Below are 19,482 nucleotides of genomic sequence, written 5' to 3'. Positions count from 1 at the left end.
GGATGTAGACGAGAGGCAAGAGATGGGTGGGGAGAAGGATGGATGCAGAGGAGGGAGTGGGGAGAGATGAGGAACATGGAGGCACTGGGGTAGGTGGATGGGGAGCAGGATGGGAGAGGAAAACAAGACGGTGAAGAAGAGTAGGACGGGGAGGGTGAGAAAATGATAGACATGTTCATGTTCAGAACCCCCTAGTCATAGCCTGGAGCGAAGGTATGTATGCATCCCTGACATCGTCCTCTGTCCTGACTGAAATCTGCTTGGATAACCCGCTGAAGTATTGGCTACAGGTCAGACAGGTTTAGAGCAGTTGATTGGAAATAGTCAAGCTCTGGAATTTCCACCCTAAACCCTTCTGCCTCTACCTCCCTCTGGTCCTTTAAGTTCCTCCTTAAAAACCACCTCTTTGACCACCGCCCTGGAGAATTTCTGTAACCCCCAGCCCCACATTTAGCAGCATGATCAATATTCAGACCCGTATTGACCTGCAAGGCTATTCCCCCCTCCCTCATTGAGCTTCAACACTTCTCTTCCATCTGCACGGTCATTATTCCCCTCCCCTCAGTGAGTGCTGTTAAGTCCGTGAATGATTGAGACACGGACTAGCAGGAGAGAAACAAACAGAACTTTACTGGTGAAAGGCATAAACGAATCTAACAAAACAGAGGCTCTCCAGCGCCTTTTATACAGGGGTGGTCACTGCCGGTACTGCAGTCGGAGACCAGTTATTCTCTTAAAGGTATATACACAACAATTCCTCCCCTTTTAGATAAACAGTACATAACATTCATTTAACAACTAATGATAACGAATTACAATCACAATTACTGTTGCTAGATACATTGGTTAAGTTTAAGCAATTATAAGTTCAGTCTTTGAGGAGACTTCCCGATTCTGTCTGGATAACGCCTCTTTGGGGTATCAGGTTCTTCTGGCAATGTTGAGTCGGAATCAATGTCATTGTTTGGTTCATCTGCTTCCAATATTACCGGGTCTACGGTAGCTGCAATTGGAACGTCGATTTCATTACCAGGTGTATCAGATCGTGGTGTGGAGTTGACGTTTTCCAGTGACTCTAGAATCTGGTCAGCATGTCGTCTTACAATGCTCTCCCCAACGTCCACGGTATACATGAGAGGTCCTTGTCGTGTACAAATCGTTCCTGGCTGCCATTTCTCAGTGCGGTAGTCCCGGGCCAAAACTGGTTGACCTATCTTAAAACTCCTGGTCGGCCTTTCATTCATATTCTGAAACTGCCTGTTCTCCACATCTCTTCGGACGTTTGGCTTAACCAAATCCAAGCGGCATCGTAGTCTTCGATTGAAGAACATCATGGCTGGAGTTTGGTTGGTAACCGCATGTGTCGCATTCCGGTAGGCAAACAAGAAGTTGTCCACCTTGTGTTGTAGGGGTATATCTTCATTACACATTGCCTTGATAGCCTTCTTGAATGTTTGGACAAACCTCTCGGCCAATCCATTAGTGGCTGGATGATATGGGGCAGTTGTGTAATGCTTAACACCATTGTTCTTTAAGAACCTCCGGAACTCTTCAGACACAATCTGTGGTCCATTGTCAGAGCAAATCTGTTCAGGCAGCCCATTCCTGGTGAATATGGTTCGTAAAACTGTGATAGTTTTTTCCGTGCTGGTTGAGGACATTTTTATTACCTCTGGCCACTTTGAATGTGCATCCACCGCAATTAAAAACATCGAGTCCATGAAGGGACCAGCAAAATCAATGTGCACCCTTTGCCATGGAGATGAGGGCCACTCCCATGGATGCAGAGGAGCTTGTGGTGGGGCGTTTTGGACCTTCTGGCATCCTGCACAGCTCTTGGTCATCTCTTTGATTTCTCTATCGATTCCCGGCCACCACACAAACGCTCTGGCTAAGCTCTTCATTTTTACCCCACCCAGATGACCCTCATGAAGCTCATTGAGCACTCTATCCGTCAACTTAGGTGGAATTACTACTCTGGATCCACACATCAAGGTTCCTCTGCACACTGACAGCTGTTCTCTTCTCGGCGAGAATGCTGGCAGCAGTGGTTCGCCATGTGCTGGCCATCCCTTCACCGTTAAATCATAGACCCGTGATAGTGTCGGGTCGTTCCGTGTTTCCTTTTCTATGTTTGCATTCGTCACAGGGAGACATTCGACTATGGTCGAGTGGAATAACTCCATTGGGTCCACTGCAAGGTCTTCTTCTTCCACCGTCGGCAACGGTAGACGTGATAATCCATCAGCATTTCCATGCTGTTTAGTTCCTTTGTACTTGATGTCATATTGGTGTGCCCCTAGGAAAAGGGACCATCTCTGCAGCTGTTGTACTGTCATTATCGGTACGCCCTTCTGAGGGTTGGAAATGGAGACAAGAGGTTGATGATCGGTTAGTAGAGTAAATTTTTAACCGTGCAGATAGTGATTGAACTTCTTCACCCCCCACACTAGGCTGAGGGCCTCTCTGTTAATCTGGGCGTAGTTACGCTCGGCAGAAGTTAACGAGCGTGACGCAAAAGCTATCGGCCTCTCCGAACCATCAAGGAATTTATGCGAGAGTACCGCCCCAATGCCGTAGGGAGACGCATCACACGCCAGCCTGATTGGCAGTGCTGGGTTGTAGTGAGCCAATACTTCCTTTGAAGTGATTAAGTCCTTACTCTTCTGAAAAGCACGCTTACAATCATCGCTCCATTTCCATGCTACCCCCGTTCGTAGCAGGGCATTCAGTGGGTGCAGAATTGTCGACAAATTCGGCAAAAACTTATGATAGTAATTCACCAACCCGAGGAATGACCTCAGCTGTGACACATTTTCAGGCGCTGGGGCCTTAACAACCGCTTCAATTTTGTCAGGGGACTTATGTAACCCCTCTTCATCAATCACGTGGCCACAATACGATATCTGTTTCTTAAAAAATTCGCACTTGGGGCGGTTGGCTCGCAGCCCATGTTCCCATAGTCTAGTGAGCACCTGTTCTAGGTTGTTAAGGTGTTCACTGTCATCTTCACCTGTTACAAGGATGTCGTCCAAGTAACACTGAGTCCCCGGAATCCCTTGCAGGACTTGTTCCATCGCTCTTTGCCATATCGCCGGAGCCGATGCTACTCCGAATACCAATCGATGATACTGGTAAAGACCTTTGTGAGTGTTTATCGTGAGATACTTCCTAGAGGATTCTTCAACCTCCATCTGCAAATATGCTTGTGCTAGGTCAATTTTTGTAAAACGCTTCCCTCCAGACAGCGAGGCGAAGATGTCTTCTATCCTTGGAAGACGATATTGTACTGTGCGAAGGACAGGGTTCACCGTCACCTTGAAATCCCCACAGATGCGAATCTTCCTTGGCTCTCCGGACTTATTGGTTAACGTTTTCTTCATGACAGGAACGATGGGTGTCGCCCACTCGCTCCAGTTGACCTTAGACAACACGCCCGCCTTCTCCAGATTCTCCAGCTCTGCCTCGACGGCTGGGCGAATTGCATATGGTACCGGTCTCGCTTTGAAAAACTTGGGAACTGCATTCTCTTCTGTTTTTATCGAGGCGGTTACGCCTTTAAGCGTGCCCAGTTCTTGTTGAAATACCTCTTTGGCGTTAGCTAAGATTGTTGACAATCGTCCAGGAGTGACGTTTTCATCTTTTTTACCGTCCACCGTCATTGCATGAATGGAATGCCAATCTAAGTTTATCTTCCTGATCCATTCCCGTCCCAATAATGGTGGTCCACCATTTGGCAGTATGTAGAGATACAATTTCCGTATTTTCTTGCCATTGTATTCGACAGGCACCCTTATTTTTCCTCTGGGGTATACTTTTTGCCCTGTATACGTCGTCAAGACGATGGATGTCTCTCTCAAGGGTATGTGTGAAAATAGCCGCTCGTAGTCTCGTTGATTCATGACGGTTAGCGCTGATCCTGTATCCAATTCCATTTTAACTTGGGACCCTGCTATCGTGAGAGTGACCCAAATGGTTCGGTGATCCTCTTTTGCGATTACATTGTGAAGTTTGAGACAGCTTAGTCTTCTGTTTCCGGATTCACTATCGCTCATCTGGTCTTCGGAACTACTGTCCGTCATCTTTTGTACTTTCTTGTACGGTTCCTTAGTAGCCTTTTTGTTGTCGCTGGTCTTCTTCCCAGACCTACAAACTCGTGCAATGTGTCCAATCTTTCCGCATTGTCTGCATATTTTGTCTTTGGACCAGCAGTCCTTCTGGTCATGGTTAGTTCTGCCGCAGCGATAACATTTTGCAAATCCCCGTGTCATTTCGTGGGTGCCGTATTCCTGTGGTTTTTGTTGAATTTCTGCAGCTCCCCTGGCTGCTGCTTCATACGATATTGCCACGCTGAAAGCCTTATCTAGCGTCAGCTCTTTTTCTGCGAGTACCTTCTTCTGTGTTCCTTCACTCAGGAGTCCACAGACAAATTTGTCCCGTAGGGTATCTGCCAGTCCTGCTCCGAACTGGCAGTGCTTTGATAGCTTGCGTAGTTCCGTAAGATACTCAGCATTGCTCTCATCTTTGTGCTGAGTTCTCCTGTGGAATTTAAATCTTTCTGCTATCAACAGCGGTGCAGGGTTTAAGTGCTCCTGTAGAACAGCAACAATTTCGTTAAAACTCTTCGCCTTCGGTTTGGCTGGAGTAATCAGGTCCCGCAATAGGCCGTACGTTCTAGCGCCCATTAAGTTTAACAATACCGATGCCTTTTTCCCCTCCGCTATATCGTTTGCCTCGAAATATAACTCTACTCTTTCCACATACGTGGTCCAGTCCTCTAATGTATTATCAAAAGCAGTGATACAGCCAGTCTTCGGCGTCTTGCAAATCTAAAATGGCGCTTCCCGCGCTTTGCCTTCTCCGATTTAACAAAATGGCGCCTCCCGCACTTTTCCTTCTTCCCCGCTGTTGTTAGCGCTGCTTTCCACGGTTTCCTGCGCGTTAAATATTAATTCGTTTTCTTTTATTATCTTCCCGTCGTGGAACAGACCCTCTGGGACACTTCCCTCCCTCTTCTGAGGTCCGAACGCTGCCCAGCTTCGAAACACCGGCCGCGCCCTGTATGCTCCACCCGCTCTCTCTCTCTCCTTGCTTCCCGACTCGCTGCCCGGCCCCGTTGCAGCCCAGGAAGGATCAGAGCACTACCTGCCACCAGCCCGATTAGCTGGGAAACCACGGACCGAGGAACCTAGCCTGGCTCTGGACAGTCTCTCCTGCAAGTTTTGAAATCGATGATTGACGGTCGACGCCCTTTTCTTGAGTTTCAATGGCCTATTTTTTTTTTTCTTTCTTCTGGCTCTGACCTTCAACACGTCGTCGGAGCTGCTGCTGAGTTGCAGGTAAGTTCTTTTCTACCTCGTCGCCAGTGTTAAGTCCGTGAATGATTGAGACACGGACTAGCAGGAGAGAAACAAACAGAACTTTACTGGTGAAAGGCATAAACGAATCTAACAAAACAGAGGCTCTCTAGCGCCTTTTATACAGGGGTGGTCACTGCCGGTACTGCAGTCTGAGACCAGTTATTCTCTTAAAGGTACATACACAACAATTACCACAGCCAGTACCTGCCCCACTCCCCCACTGATCATCATTGCTAGCATATTACCACCGCCCCCCCACCCCCCTCCACCAGGCGAGCAGCATGACAAGTTTTACAGCAAGGTCAGCACCATGCAAGACCCCCTTCTTCTTCCTCTTCACCTCCCTTTCCTCTCCACCCCCCCCCCAACCCCTTTCTTCTCCCCCGCCCCTCATTTGTGTCTGTGCACACTTCCTGTCAACTATTTCCATTCTACAGTACCACCACTGACAGAAGGGTACAATTATAGAGTGATTAATTTACATAGGCACTTTTCATTAAAAATATGGACACAGAAATTTAGAATCAAAATATAAAAATAAGGAGAGAATGGATGATTTGAAAGTGGGGACTGAATGAAGTCTGCGAGCATTGGTCCAGCTATTAACCCGTCCTCCTACACTTGGTTTCAACATCCTGTATGCAAAGTATTTTTTTATTCATTCTTGGGATGTGGGCGTCGCTGGCAAGGCCAGCATTTATTGCCCATCCCTAACTGTCCTTGAGAAGGTGCTGGTGAGCCGCCTTCTTGAACCGCTGCAGTCCGTGTGGTGAAGGTACTCCCACAGTGCAGTTAGGTAGGGAGTTCCAGGATTTTGACCCAGCGACGTTGAAGGAACGGTGATATATTTCCAAGTCAGGATGGTGTGTGACTTGGAGGGGAACTTGGAGGTGGTGGTGTTCCCATGCGCCTGCTGCCCTTGTCCTTCTAGGTAGTAGAGGTCGCGGGTTTGGGAGGTGCTGTCGAAGAAGCCTGTCCCAGGCAATCGACTAGTAAGATATTTAAAATCTTACATCCACGCACATTTTCTTTGTCAACTTTTTCCATTATAAATTCTGATGTCCAAATTTAGAATGGAAACGGTCTATGTAAACTTGTCATGCTGTAATGACACTCTCCTGCCAATGCTGGCACTGTACCATTTCAGTTGTGCACTTTCTAGCTCATACTGGAGAGAAACTCTAAGGTTCCAACTAACTCTACTTCTTTGCTTCTCAAATTGCTGTTTTACTATTTAACAATAAATCATAGTCATACATTAAAATAAGAATGGAATACACAACTTTAAAATGGGGACTGAAGTATGCCTGCGTGCTCTCACCCAGTTATTCCTTGTGATCTTACTTCAAGACTATGCTTGATCTTAATTCCCCATCTACAATCTCACAGGGGATTGATTAGTAAATATTATACAGGTATTAAGTATTATACATTATGTACAGTGTAAAATATATTTTTTTAAATGTACCTAAGGTGGGAATACAGCAAAGACGAGTTGAAGAGCTAGTTCTCTCCCTCCCCCTACACATTCATTCTCCCCAGTGGTGCCACTCTAGATTATACATTCAGTTCACGGCAGGCTGTTCTCAGTTGTAGACTTTCTCGCACTGCAGAGTCATTCCATAACTGCTAGCAAGGGTGTAAATGAAGGAATGTTTTCCCAGATCTTGTGATGCAATACCTTACCTCCCTGAGGCACTCAATCTTGCAGATTCATCAAGAGCTCTTAAAAAAGACAGGTGAGCTGAATTTTGAGACTCTAAATACTCCTACTGTTTGAGCTTCTGGGCCACCAAGCACGTACTTAAGAAAATCAGAGTTTAAGTTTACATCCTAACGGAATAGAAATTCCAATCCCAAGGTGTTTTAAGAAACTCCAGGCCTTATTCCAAAAAAATAACTTAACAATGATTGATCTGCATCTTTTCAAGTGAGCATAATGTGCCATTTCTCAGCTGAACTACAATGCAGCTTACTTTTCCACATCCTCCTTGTGTCTTGCTAATTCAGCTCTCAGCTTTGAATCCTGGTCCTGCAACATTTTAATTTGCACGTCCTTAGCAACGGTCTCCTTGGAGGTCTGCACTATGTGACCATCCCAGCCAATCTTCACTGTTGAAAGCTCCCCACATAACCTAGAAAAACAGAGGACAAAAAAATATGAAAATTCTGCAGGCTTGTTACAAAATAAAATAAATGACCCCTCTTCAAGCCACTGCAAGCTGAAGCAGCTGCATTGTGCTGCATTATTAAATATGCCACTGTGCCCACTCAGCAGCAACTCCAAACAATTACAGTAGCATAGGACAATTTTCTGAAAACTGTTTTGTCCCAGTCTTAGCTCGATTTAAAAAGTGCACTTAGAAACAGGCCCAACTTCATGGAGATAAATGAGTGCTCTTTCTATTCTACTTCATCCTGCAGTAACAGCTGTGATATATATTAATAACGGGACAGTTCTGTTGTTCAACAGCCTGCTTAGCAATCTAAACAATTATTCCATCTGTCAGTCTGTTCTCTGTATAGCTCTGTATTCAAAGTCACAATTGACAAAGAGGTTTCAGAAAACTCCTTTTTGTACTTGCAAAAGTTAATTTTCCAAGTTACAATCAATGGCTCCCAACTCAAATTGACATTTCAGTGGGTAGTATAGAATTTGCGTAATTATCTAATCATAGGAGGACACTCTTAACAGAAAATAATTTTTCTTTTAATTTTTATTTCAGTCTCTTGTGTTTAATACAAATTGGTCAAAAATTACATCAAGTCCTTTCTGAAAGAATTTCCAGAAACTCACAAAACAATTTTCTTCTTTTAAGAATGCTTGGCTGTTGTGTTTGACAGCATCAAGTTAAAAGCAAAGGATTTGGCAGTAAGCCATACATGAAGTATCCAAGGCAACGGATTCAAGAAGTCAGTGATAAATGGATCGGAACTAATTTTTAAAAAAACTTCCTTTGTCTCTTCTTAAGACAACAACGTACTGGTAGGGTTCCACAGGCACCAACAATCAAGTGGCCATTCTTCATGTGAGCCTGATCTGGAGTCTTTTCAAGATCTACACCCAGTCCTCATCTGTCATTCACACACCCACACTTTTCCACAGTGGTTACTGGATAGTGATCAGAATGTGGGAATACTATCTAATGTTTCTCCTCCCGAGCCCAGGCACACACAGGATAACTGTGGTGCTCCGAAAACCACCTCAGCTGCGGTTAGCTACCTCTGCACAGAAATGGAACTGAAATTGGGACCTGCTGGTCATAATGGCTCAGGAAGACACTATGTTGCATTAATTTTCTGAGCCATTGTGGATGGGTATTTTTGACACCATTTCAAAAAGGGCAGGTGAACATGTGACCATAAAGCAGCAAAAGTGAAGGATTTTCTTATGCAGTCTGCAGAACTATGGATTTATCGGAACAAGACTTTATAATCCATACATAAAATCCTGTATACACCACATGTGCATACATTTGCTGCATCTCAGACTCAGACACATCTAGAAATTTCCATATTTATTTTATATGTCTAACCCTTAGTTTTTTTTCTCTCTATAATTCTCTCGTCCACCTCCCCGCCCCCGGTATTTAATATTGTGAATCACACTGGAGTACTATCTCATAGGTGGCAACAGTCTGCTGGTACCTCACTAAAATGGCCATTCTTCACGTACAAGATTGGACAGTAACTTACTTGACTATGGGTCCATCAAAGTAGGAGCCTGCTGTTCAATAACCAAGCTTTCAAAAAGCCTGCTGGATCTGAATTTGGCTTGACAATCAAAGGGGATGGTCTGCACTACGAGGTGTGGCATAAAACAACTGAAGAACATTGATCAGTATTACAGTCACATTCTCCCTCTGAGTTTTTTTTTTAAAAGTACACATTAACTCACATCGGTCATCGGTGTTAAGCCCACTCAATCATTTAGGAGAAAATTACAACAAAGATTTGAAAGTTACATTTGCTGATGTAAAGGATTATTATGGGGTTGTGCATCCATAAATGCACTTAGTTTTGAATTGGAGCCGAAGAAGGAAAAAGTTGGTCGCGCCTCCTTTGGGGTGCTAACTTCACCGGGGCGCTACTTTTAGAGCCCCGAAAAAGTTAGCATCCCTGCGCTCTAAGTTGAGTGGTAGCGCCCCAAGCAGGAGGCAGGGCGCTACTGGAAGCGTTCCCCTTCCTTCCTGGGGCGCTACCATTCAATATCGCGGCACTACATGCAACAGCGCCACGCATGTCGGCACGTAGCACTGCGGTATTACAGGGCACCCTCCCCTGATTAAAGGGGAGGGGCCTAGAGCAGTGCGCACTGGGGCCCTGCTGGACCACTGGGGAGCGGGGTGCCGGGAAAACAGCCCACTCAAGAGGAGTGCCGGGCTGACATATCGCGGCTGGCACCCCGCATGAAGAAGCGGGAGGGGGCAGGTGCTGGCAGGCGGCCCAAAAAAAAGGCCGCCTGGCACCTGCCCTTTAATTAGCACCGCCGTGGCCGCAATAACACCACCCTGACCCTGTCGGACATATCGTCCAGTGGTCGGTCAGGGGGCGCGACCGAAGTTTGCGGCCTGGGCGCTGCACACGACGATGACGTCATCGGTAGAGGCGCAGCACCGTGGGGTGCTACCGCCGCCGTTAACCTCCCGCTGAATTTCGTGGGAGACGTTAGTGGCGCTGCGCCTGGGCGCTAGGTGCTTTGCGTTCTGTTAGGGGCGCTAACGGAAGGCGTAAAGCAACCCAATTTTCCTCCCTAAAAGTTTATTAGGTTTAAATTTAGAGTTCAATGTTTGAGTCAGTTTATACCATGTAGACCCATGAAGTCCAGATACTTGCACAAGAGCTCCAGTCCCCTCTCCCCTAATCTGTCAGAGATACATCTGACATTAAAGAATGAAGTACGAGCTTCAGCTTGATCATTGTCCCTGGGACCATCACATCTCCTGAGCTGTAGCTCAATCTATTCTCACATTAACAGAGATATTAAGAATTGGAGTGATTCATTTGAAGACAACTAGGAGAAGAAATTAAGCAGCAGAGGTCTCAACAACTATTCTATCTGGTATCACCAAAATGACTGCCATCAGACCAAAAACCCATGAGCAAACCAAGACCCTGAAAGATAGAGAAAACATGTTTTGCTCCTCAAGCAGCCTTCAGACAAACTGCTCTTTTAAGCCAATGTGAAACATTGCAGCTATGAATGGCCTGCAACAACAAGCAAGCATTTTCTGAAAACTGTAAGGACAGATGTAGGTCCAAATGAAAGCTCTACTGGTAGATCTTTCCCTGAAATTAGAACCCCAGGAGCATTTGATTCTGTTGTCCAAAGGCGATTTGAAAGTAAGCATCAACAAAGCTGCTTGAAGGCAGCTAGCTGCTCCTCTTGACAGACTGCCTAGATTATTTGAGACAAAGAGCAGTTTGAATTTCTTTTTGTGAAGTTTATTCAGCTGGTTTAGTTCCAGGATTTCGATTGACACTTTGGGCTAACAAAGTAAAACTCCTTTTTCTAACCTATCAGAGCTTCCTGAGCAAATTGGTCACTTGATCAAATAGGTTTCCCAGCACTAGGTCCTTGACATGATTCCAAATTTTTTTGGTTTCTCACTCAAAATGTTCAACAGATTCCATGGGCTAAATGGATGTGGTGATACCCCTCGTGTAGGCTACAGGATTCACATTTAAGGTCCTAAATGAGTATGGGGCAAAGTGTCACGTTGGATAAATATGGTGGAGCCACCTGGAGGGATGAGCTTTTTGTTCCTTTTCTTTGTTTAGGGACCAGCATTATGCCAGCACACAGTTCTGGTGCTGCTACTATACACTCACTAAAGTCTTTAAAAAAAAACATTTCAACCAAATGAACCATTGCATAAAGGCCATACAGCATTCGGGAAAAATTTGCTTTTGGAAAATTCTGTTACACAAAGCTAAATAAATCACAAAAAACATGGTGAAACGACCACTAAAACAAGTTATTAAACCATGTGGGAACAGTAATGCTGTCTAACTGTCAACAACAGAGGAAAGCAACTGCTGTACCAATTCATGGTTTTCTACAATGCAGAATGGAACAACAAGCAGGTAAGGTTGCTGAAAACATCTTAATGGCTGCTTCGATGGGTCAGTGAATTTATCCAGCGAGTCGTTCAGCCATATCGATTGGAAGGGAACCAGACTTGATCCCCAATCTGTGCCGAGTTAGTTGTTCTCAGCCAGGATGGTGGTAGAGGCTTTACAATTGGTCTGCATGCTTATGGGTTAGGGAGGGGAAAATCACCCAAAGTTCCCTATCATGACCAAAGTTACCTCTAATTTTTTTCTTCCCTCCGTGGACCCTTTAACTGGCTGCGCGGCTCATTCAAATTTTCGCCTGTGCGCGGCTTCTTCAATGTAAAAGCCGGTGAGCAGAATGTGCGGGATCTCCAGACCGCTGTGCAGCTGCACAGCTTAGTGGGAACATTGCTCATGACTACCAACCAGCAAACCATGCTGGAAGTGCATGAGAATGGACCTCAGGCGAGGAAGTGAGCAGGCTTGGCTATGATGGCTCTCAAAGTCAAATATCGAACCAACATTAACCATGAATTTTTTTTAATTCATTTTATGGGATGTGGGCGTCGCTGGCAAGGCATTTATTGCCCACCTCTAATTGCCCTTGAGTAGATGGTGGTGAGCCGCCTTTTTGAACCGCTGCAGTCCGTGTGGTGAAGGTACTCCCACAGTGCTGTTAGGGAGGGAGTTCCAGGATTTTGACCCAACAACGATGAAGGATCGGCGATATACTTCTAAGTCAGGATGGTGTGTGACTTGGAGGGGAACTTGGAGGTGGTGGTGTTCCCACGTGCCTGCTGCCCTTGTCCTTCTAAGAGGAAGAGGTCGCGTGTTTGGGAGGTGTTGCTGAAGAAGCCTTGGCGAGTTGCTGCAGTGCATTTTGTAGATGGTACACACTGCAGCCACAGTACTCCGGTGGTGGAGGGAGTGAATGTTTAAGGTGGTGGATGGGGTGCCAATCAAGCGGGCTGCTTTGTCCTGGATGGTGTCGAGCTTCGAGTGTTGTTGGAGCTGCGGTGGACACAGAACGCAGGCCAGTGATGGAGGCCAACGCTGTGGCCTTGAAGCTCCCCCAATTCTGGGAACAACAGGCGGCCTCCTGGTTTGTGCAGGCCGAGGCGCAGTTTGAACTCCGCAACATCGTGCAGGACCAGACCTGATATTTGTATGTGGTCTCCGCCCTCGATAGCTCGACGGCGTCGAGGATCATCAGCCTTCTGGAGAACCCCCCGAGTGCTGACAAGTATGTAACCATCAAGACTCGGCTGCTGCAGGCATTTGGCCTTACCAAGGCGGAGCACGCTCGCCGCTTACTGACACTACCAGGGTTAGGTGACTCCAAACCCTCGGAACTAATGAGCCACATGCTGACGCTCCTGGGGTCCGAACCCCCATGTTTCCTGTTCCGCGAGCTGTTCCTTACGCAGCTGCCCGAACACGTCCAGGCAGCCCTCACCAGATCGGACACCGGGGACTGCATCGCGCTCGCCGAAGAGGCGGATAAAATTTACGCGGTTCGGCAACAATACTGTGCCGTCGCGCAACGCCCCGCCCCAAGGGGCCCGGCCCCAGCCCCGGCGCCTCCGACGGCCGATTACTGTTACTACCACACTCGTTTCGGCCCGAAGGCCCGCTGCTGCTGACCACCATGTAGTTTCGTGCCCAGACCGTCGAACAGACCGCCGCGAGTCAAGAACACCGGATCCGGTGCGTCCCCCGCGGCCACGATGGCGATCGGCGACTCCGGGAATCTCATGTATTTAACCGACTCCATCTCGGGCCGTCGTTTTCTGTGTGACACGGGGGCACAGTGCAGCATACTTCCTGCCTCGGTCCTCGACCTTCGGTCCGGCGGACGGGGTCCCCCCCTCCAAGCTGCCAACGGGGGCACGATCCGCACTTGCGGGAAATGACGGGTGCAAGTCTATTTCGGTGGCCAGCGCTTTACCTGGGATTTCGTCACCGCTCAAATTTCGCAGGCCCTCTTGGGCGCCGACTTTTTAGGCGCCAACGGCCTGTTGGTGGATGTGAAAAATCGACGCCTCGTTCACGCCGCCGCGCTCGACAGTATTTCAGGTGCGCACAGCACGGCTGCGCTGCACTCGGTCTCCTGCGCGCGGCCACCTCCCGACAACTTCCCCGAGCTGACAAAGCCCACCTTTTCAGCTTCGACCGCCAAGCATCGGGTGGAGCATCATATTTCGACAACCGGCTCTCCCGTCTACGCCAGGGCGCGGCGTTTGGAGCCCAGCAAGCTCGCGGCAGCGAAGGCAGAGTTCGCCGCGATGGAGAAGCTGGGGATTATTCGCCGGTCCAGTAGTCCCTGGTCTTCACCGCTCCACATCGTCCCAAAGCCCGGCGGGGGATGGCGGCCCTGTGGCGACTATCATCGCCTCAATGAGATAACGACGCCCGACCGTTACCCCATCCCCCACATACAAGATTTCTCTGCGCATTTGGCGGGGAAGTCAATATTCTCAAAGGTCGACCTCGTCCGTGGGTACCTTCAGGTCCCAGTGCACCCCCAGGATGTCGAAAAGACGGCGGTCATCACCCCTTTTGGACTTTTTGAATTCCTCCGCATGCCCTTTGGGCTTAAAAACGTGGCGCAGGCGTTCCAGCGCCTTATGGACTCAGTTCTGCAGGACCACGATTTTTTGTTCGTCTACTTGGATGACATTCTGATTGCTAGCACCACAAAGGATGAACACCTCAAGCATCTCCGTGTCCTCTTTCAACAGCTTCAGCAGCATGGCCTCATTGTGAACCCGGACAAATGTCGTTTCGGCATGGCGCAGCTCGATTTTCTAGGCCACCGCATAACTTCCGCAGGGGCAACACCGCTTCGAGCTAAGGTGGAAGCGATCACGGCGTTCCCGAAGCCGCAATCCGTGAAAGCCTTACAGGAGTTCCTGGGGATGGTTAATTTTTACCACCGGTTCGTCCCCAGGGCCGCACAGCTCATGCGGCTGCTCTACGAGGCCCTCAGGGGCAAGACGGGAAATGAGCCCGTGGTTTGGTCGCAAGAAATGGGTCGTGCCTTCGAGGATACGAAGACCGTGCTCGCGAACGCGACGGTGTTGGCACATCACCTGCCAGGAGCTATCAACGCCCTCACGACGGACGCGTCGGATTACGCTGTGGGGGCCGTCCAGGAGCAATGGGTCGATGGCGCATGGCAGCCTCTGGCATTTTTTAGCTGCCAGCTGCAACGGCACGAACGTCGGTACAGTACTTTCGACAGGGAGCTGTTAGCTTTGTTTTTGGCCATCCGCCACTTCCGATTCCTCCTCGAAGGGCGCCGCTTCACTGCGTTTGTTGACCACAAACCCTTGACGTTCGCGATGACCAAGACAGCAGAACCGTGATCGGCTCGGCAACAACGGCAGCTGACTTACATCTCCGAGTTCACCACCAACGTCAGGCACGTGGCCGGCAAGGACAACATCGTCGCTGATTGCCTCTCCCGCGCCGCCGTCCAGGCCGTTCAATTAGGCATTGGCTTTGCAAGAATGGCAGCCGACCAGGAGACTCAGGCCTTTCGTTCTGTCCCCGCCAGCCTCAGAATCACAGAATCACAGAAACCCCACAGTGCAGATAGAGGCCATTTCGGCCCATCGAGCCTGCACCGACACATATCCCACCTGATCCCCGTAACCCCTACACCAACACATATCCCACCCTATCCCCGTAACCCCACGTATTTAATCCCCCTAACACTAAGGGTCAATTTATCATAGCCAATCAACCTAACCCGCACATCTTTGGACTGTGGGAGGAAACCGGAGCACCCGGAGAAAACCCACGCAAACACGGGGAGAATGTGCAAACTCCACACAGACAGTCACCAGAGGCCGGATTCGAACCCGGGTCCCTGGCGCGGTGAGGCAACAGTGCTAACCACTATGCCACCGTGCCTCCAGCCGAGAGATGTACCGTTCCATGCGGCAGGTACCACTCTACTCTGCAACGTTTCGTTGGGTGCACCCCGTCCGATTGTGCCGTCCACCTGGCGCCAAGGCGTTTTCGACGCCATACACGGGCTGTCACATCCTGGAGTGTGGGCGTCGCAGAAGCTGCTAGTCTCCAAATTCGTATGGAGAGGAATACGCAAAGACGTCCACGACTGAGCGAACACTTGTGTGGTTTGTCAACGGGCCAAGGTGCAATGGCACGTCAGGGCCCCTCTGGCCACCTTCGAGGTACCGGAGCGGCGTTTCGACCACATTCACGTTGACCTAGTGGGCCCACTTCCACCGTCCCGTGGTTTTATGCACCTTCTGACAATGGTGGATCGCACCACGAGGTGGCCGGAGGTGGTTCCCCTGACGTCCACCACCTCTGCGGATGTCGCGCGAGCCTTCATCTCATCATGGGTAACCCGGTTTGGTGTCCCTGCGGATATTTCGTCCGATCGCGGGCCACAATTTTCGTCGGAACTATGGAATGAGGTAGCCTCAGTATTGGGCACTAAACTACATTGCACTATTGCTTATCACCCGCAATCGAACGGCTTGTGCGAGTGGTTCCACCGTTCATTGAAGGCGTCACTCAGGGCCAGCCTTCTGGATGCAGCATGGGTCGATAAACTGCCGTGGGTGATGCTAGGACTGCGCACGGCGCCGAAGGAGGATCTACAGTCGTCGGCCGCGGAAATGGTTTACGGTCAGCCACTTCGAGTTCCGGGCGAGTTCCTGCCATCCCCTACGCAGCTATGGTCTGCAGCCAGTCAGCGAGAGGCCCATCGGGATGCGGCTCAGTGTTTCCGCCCAGTTCCGACCTCGCAGCACGGTTTGCCTTCTTCCAACATCCCTGGGGAGCTGTCAAAGGCCAAGTTTGTCTTTGTGCGCCAAGACGGCCATCGTACCCCGCTCGCACCTCCTTATGCAGGTCCGTTCCAGGTTCTACGGACTGGGGACAAGAGTTTTGTGATCGACGTCGGGGGCAAGCCTGATCACATCTCCGTTGATCGCCTCAAACCTGTGCACCTGGACCTCGAACAGCCGGTCGAACTGGCGCAGCCTCCACGCCGGGGCCGGCTGCCGCTACGCCTAACCGCACCGTGCTACCTGCCAGCTCGCCACCTGCTCAGCGTTTTCTTCTCCGGGAATTTAGGAGTCGGTCAAACAGGCTTGTCCGACCTCCTCGGCGATTGACTTTCCTCATTAAAGACAATTCTGGGGGGGGCATATGTGGCAAAGCCACCAAAGAGACTCTCGCAGTAACTTGTACAATTGTCTTTAATCATTATTGTTACCTTTTAATGTTTGCCCTGTTTAAACAGCGCGGGATCGATAAAATCGCGATCTGACACGATGACGTCATCACGTGGGTCACGTGACGTTCCCAACAGCGGGAAACGTGATGACGTGAGGGTTGGAGGGCGTTTCCAGTTAGTCCTCGTGGAGTGAGCTAGTGTACAGACCTGTTTGGCGTTTCTCCTGCGTTTCTTGTTTTGTAATACTTTCAGTGCATTAAACTAAGTTTGTTAACTACCAGTTTAGTTCACAGTGTTTTTGTTAGGAGTGCATAGACTCCTACACAGGTACTATTTATAGAAATGTAACCCAGGAAGAAGCTTACGTATTCGGGAGAGGGGAGAAAATAAGTCTTAAAGGGGAGAGTGTCCCTCACAATCTTCGCAACTGACAGTATAGGCTAATCCTGTAGTATGTGGAAGCTGCTGGAATGAAGAAGAATGAACCAAATAAATGCCTCTTGGGCAGCATTTAGATGCACTTACAAAAACAATGGAAATGACCTTTTGTGCAATTAATGCACATTGTGTATCTTAGATACTTTGCCAGTCGTGCATACAAGAAATTGGTATAATTCAATATATTTAATTAAATTTTAAAAAAATTAGTTGAAGGAAAAGGAGATCCAAACACTATTCTGCAGCCGTCAAAACGTAGTGCTGCACAGACGTAGTGAAGATGCGAGAAACATTGGTTGAAAGAACCTTAAACTATACATTACACAATAGAACCCATTTATTGAAAAACTCTCCTGAAAAGAATGAAATGCCCCTTCTATTCAAATCATTCCTATGAAGCAATTTCTGTAGAACGCATGCAGAACCAAACCATGCCTGGGCAACTGCTCTATTTAAACTGATGATTCTATTAATAGGATACCCATTAATAGGCTTTTACTGTATTAGGAAACATAACCCACATTGTAATTGGCATTACAATCCTTGGTAGGTCACACCAAAGGATGCAGTTGTGGTAAAGGAGCAGTGACTAGTTCTATATTTCAACTATTTCATCTGATAAACATTAGCTCTAAATTATCCTCCTTGTTCCTTATCGAACCTAATTTAAGCATTCCATGCGCCAACAACTCATTGCGTAAAGAAATTAATTGTTATGTTTTTTCCTAGTCCTCGTAACTGCAAAATGGCAGTGGCTGGGAGGGTAGATGACTTGTCAAGAATCGCAAGCTTCATCAACTCTTGGACACCAACGCCCCTCCGGAACCTTCTTCCCCTTCACTTTCTTCTGACCCCGCTTCCCCCAATCTCACCCCCTGCTGCGTTTTCACTATCCCCTCTGACCTTCCCCTCTCTGACCCCGAATGATCAGTCCTCAGCAAAGGCCTGAGCTTCATCTCCTTACGCCCCCACCTCAATGAATTTAGAGCTCGGCACGATGCTGAGATTTTTTTCCGCCGCCTTCGTCTCAGTGCCAACTTCTTTGGCCAGGAGTCTTCCCCTCGCACGGCTGACCCTTTCTCCCGCTTTCAGAATTCTCTTTCTCCCGCTTTCAGAATTCTCGTTCTACCTGGACCCCCTCCCTCTGGCCTCTTACCCTCTCTAGATCTTTTCATTGCAAACTGCCGCCGCGACATCGGCCGTCTCCATTTCTCTGCTCCCCTCACTCACTCCAACCTACCTCCCTCTGAACTTGCAGCACGCCATTCTCTCAGATCCAACGCCGACATTGTCATTAAACCTGCTGACAAGGGTGGTGCTGTTGTCGTTTGGCGAACCGACCTCTACCTAGCGGAAGCTGAATGCCAACACTCCGACACCTCCTCCTACCTCCACCTGGGCCATGACCCCACTACCGAACATCAAACCACTGTTTCCAAGACTGTCACTGACCTCATCTCTTCTGGAGATCATCCCCCCACGGCCACCAACCTCATAGTCCCCCAACCCCACACAGCCCGCTTCTACCTCCTTCCCAAGATCCACAAACAGGACTGCCCTGGTAGGCCCATCGTTTCAGCCTATTCATGCCCCACGGAACTTATCTCTTCCTATCTCGACTCTATCTTTGCTCCCCTTGTCCAGTCTCTTTCCACCTACATCCGCGACTCTTCTGACGCCCTCCGCCACTTTAACAGTTTCCTGGCCCCAACTGCTTCCTTTTCACCATGGACGTACAATCCCTCTACACCTCCATCCCCCACCAGGATGGCCTGAGGGTGCTCCGCTTCTTCCATGAGCAGAGGCCCGACCAGTCCCCATCCACCACCACCCTCCTCCGCCTGGCTGAACTTGTTCTCACATTGAACAACTTCTCCTTTGACTCCACTCATTTCCTCCAAATCAAAGGTGTTGCTATGGGTACCCACATGGGTCCTAGCTATGCCTGCCTTTTCGTGGGATATGTGGAACACTCTTTGTTCCAGTCCTCCTCAGGTCCCCTCCCTCATCTCTTTCTCCAGTACATTGATGACAGTATCGGTGCCGTTTCCTGCTCTTGCCCTGAACTAGACAATTTCATTCACTTTGCCTCCAATTTCCACCCTTCCCTCACCTTCACATGGTCCATCTTCGACTCTTCCCTTCCCTTCTTCGACTTCTCCGTCTCCATCTCTGGGGATAGGCTATTGACCAACATTCACTACAAGCCCACTGACTCCCACAGCTACCTGGACTACACTTCCTCCCACCCCGCCTCCTGTAAGGACTCTATTCCATTCTCCCAGTTTCTCCGTCTCCGCCGCATCTGCTCCGATGATGCCACCTTCCACACCAGTGCTTCCGACATGTCTTCCTTTTTCCTCAACCGAGGATTCCCCTCTACCGTGGTTGACACGGCCCTCGACCAGG

At 48.9% G+C, this 19,482-nt stretch overlaps 1 protein-coding gene across 3 annotated transcripts in view; it reads right to left on the bottom strand.

Moving 5' to 3' along the window:
* ccdc57 (coiled-coil domain containing 57) overlaps positions 1-19,482 on the bottom strand; it is a 179,256-nt gene that overhangs the window by 64,345 nt on the left and 95,429 nt on the right. For all 3 annotated transcript variants that reach the window (XM_085963583.1, XM_085963585.1, XM_085963584.1), the window contains exon 8: positions 7,337-7,495. In XM_085963583.1, the coding sequence (XP_085819709.1) occupies positions 7,337-7,495 (159 nt within the window). The remainder of the gene's footprint in view (positions 1-7,336; positions 7,496-19,482) is intronic.

This window comes from Somniosus microcephalus, chromosome 21, assembly GCF_052327205.1.
Source record: "Somniosus microcephalus isolate GS21.2 chromosome 21, FLI_Smic_1.0, whole genome shotgun sequence".
Taxonomy (NCBI): domain Eukaryota; kingdom Metazoa; phylum Chordata; class Chondrichthyes; order Squaliformes; family Somniosidae; genus Somniosus; species Somniosus microcephalus.
The sequence above is the reverse complement of the archived record's forward strand: the minus strand, read 5'-3'. Positions and strand labels throughout refer to the sequence as shown.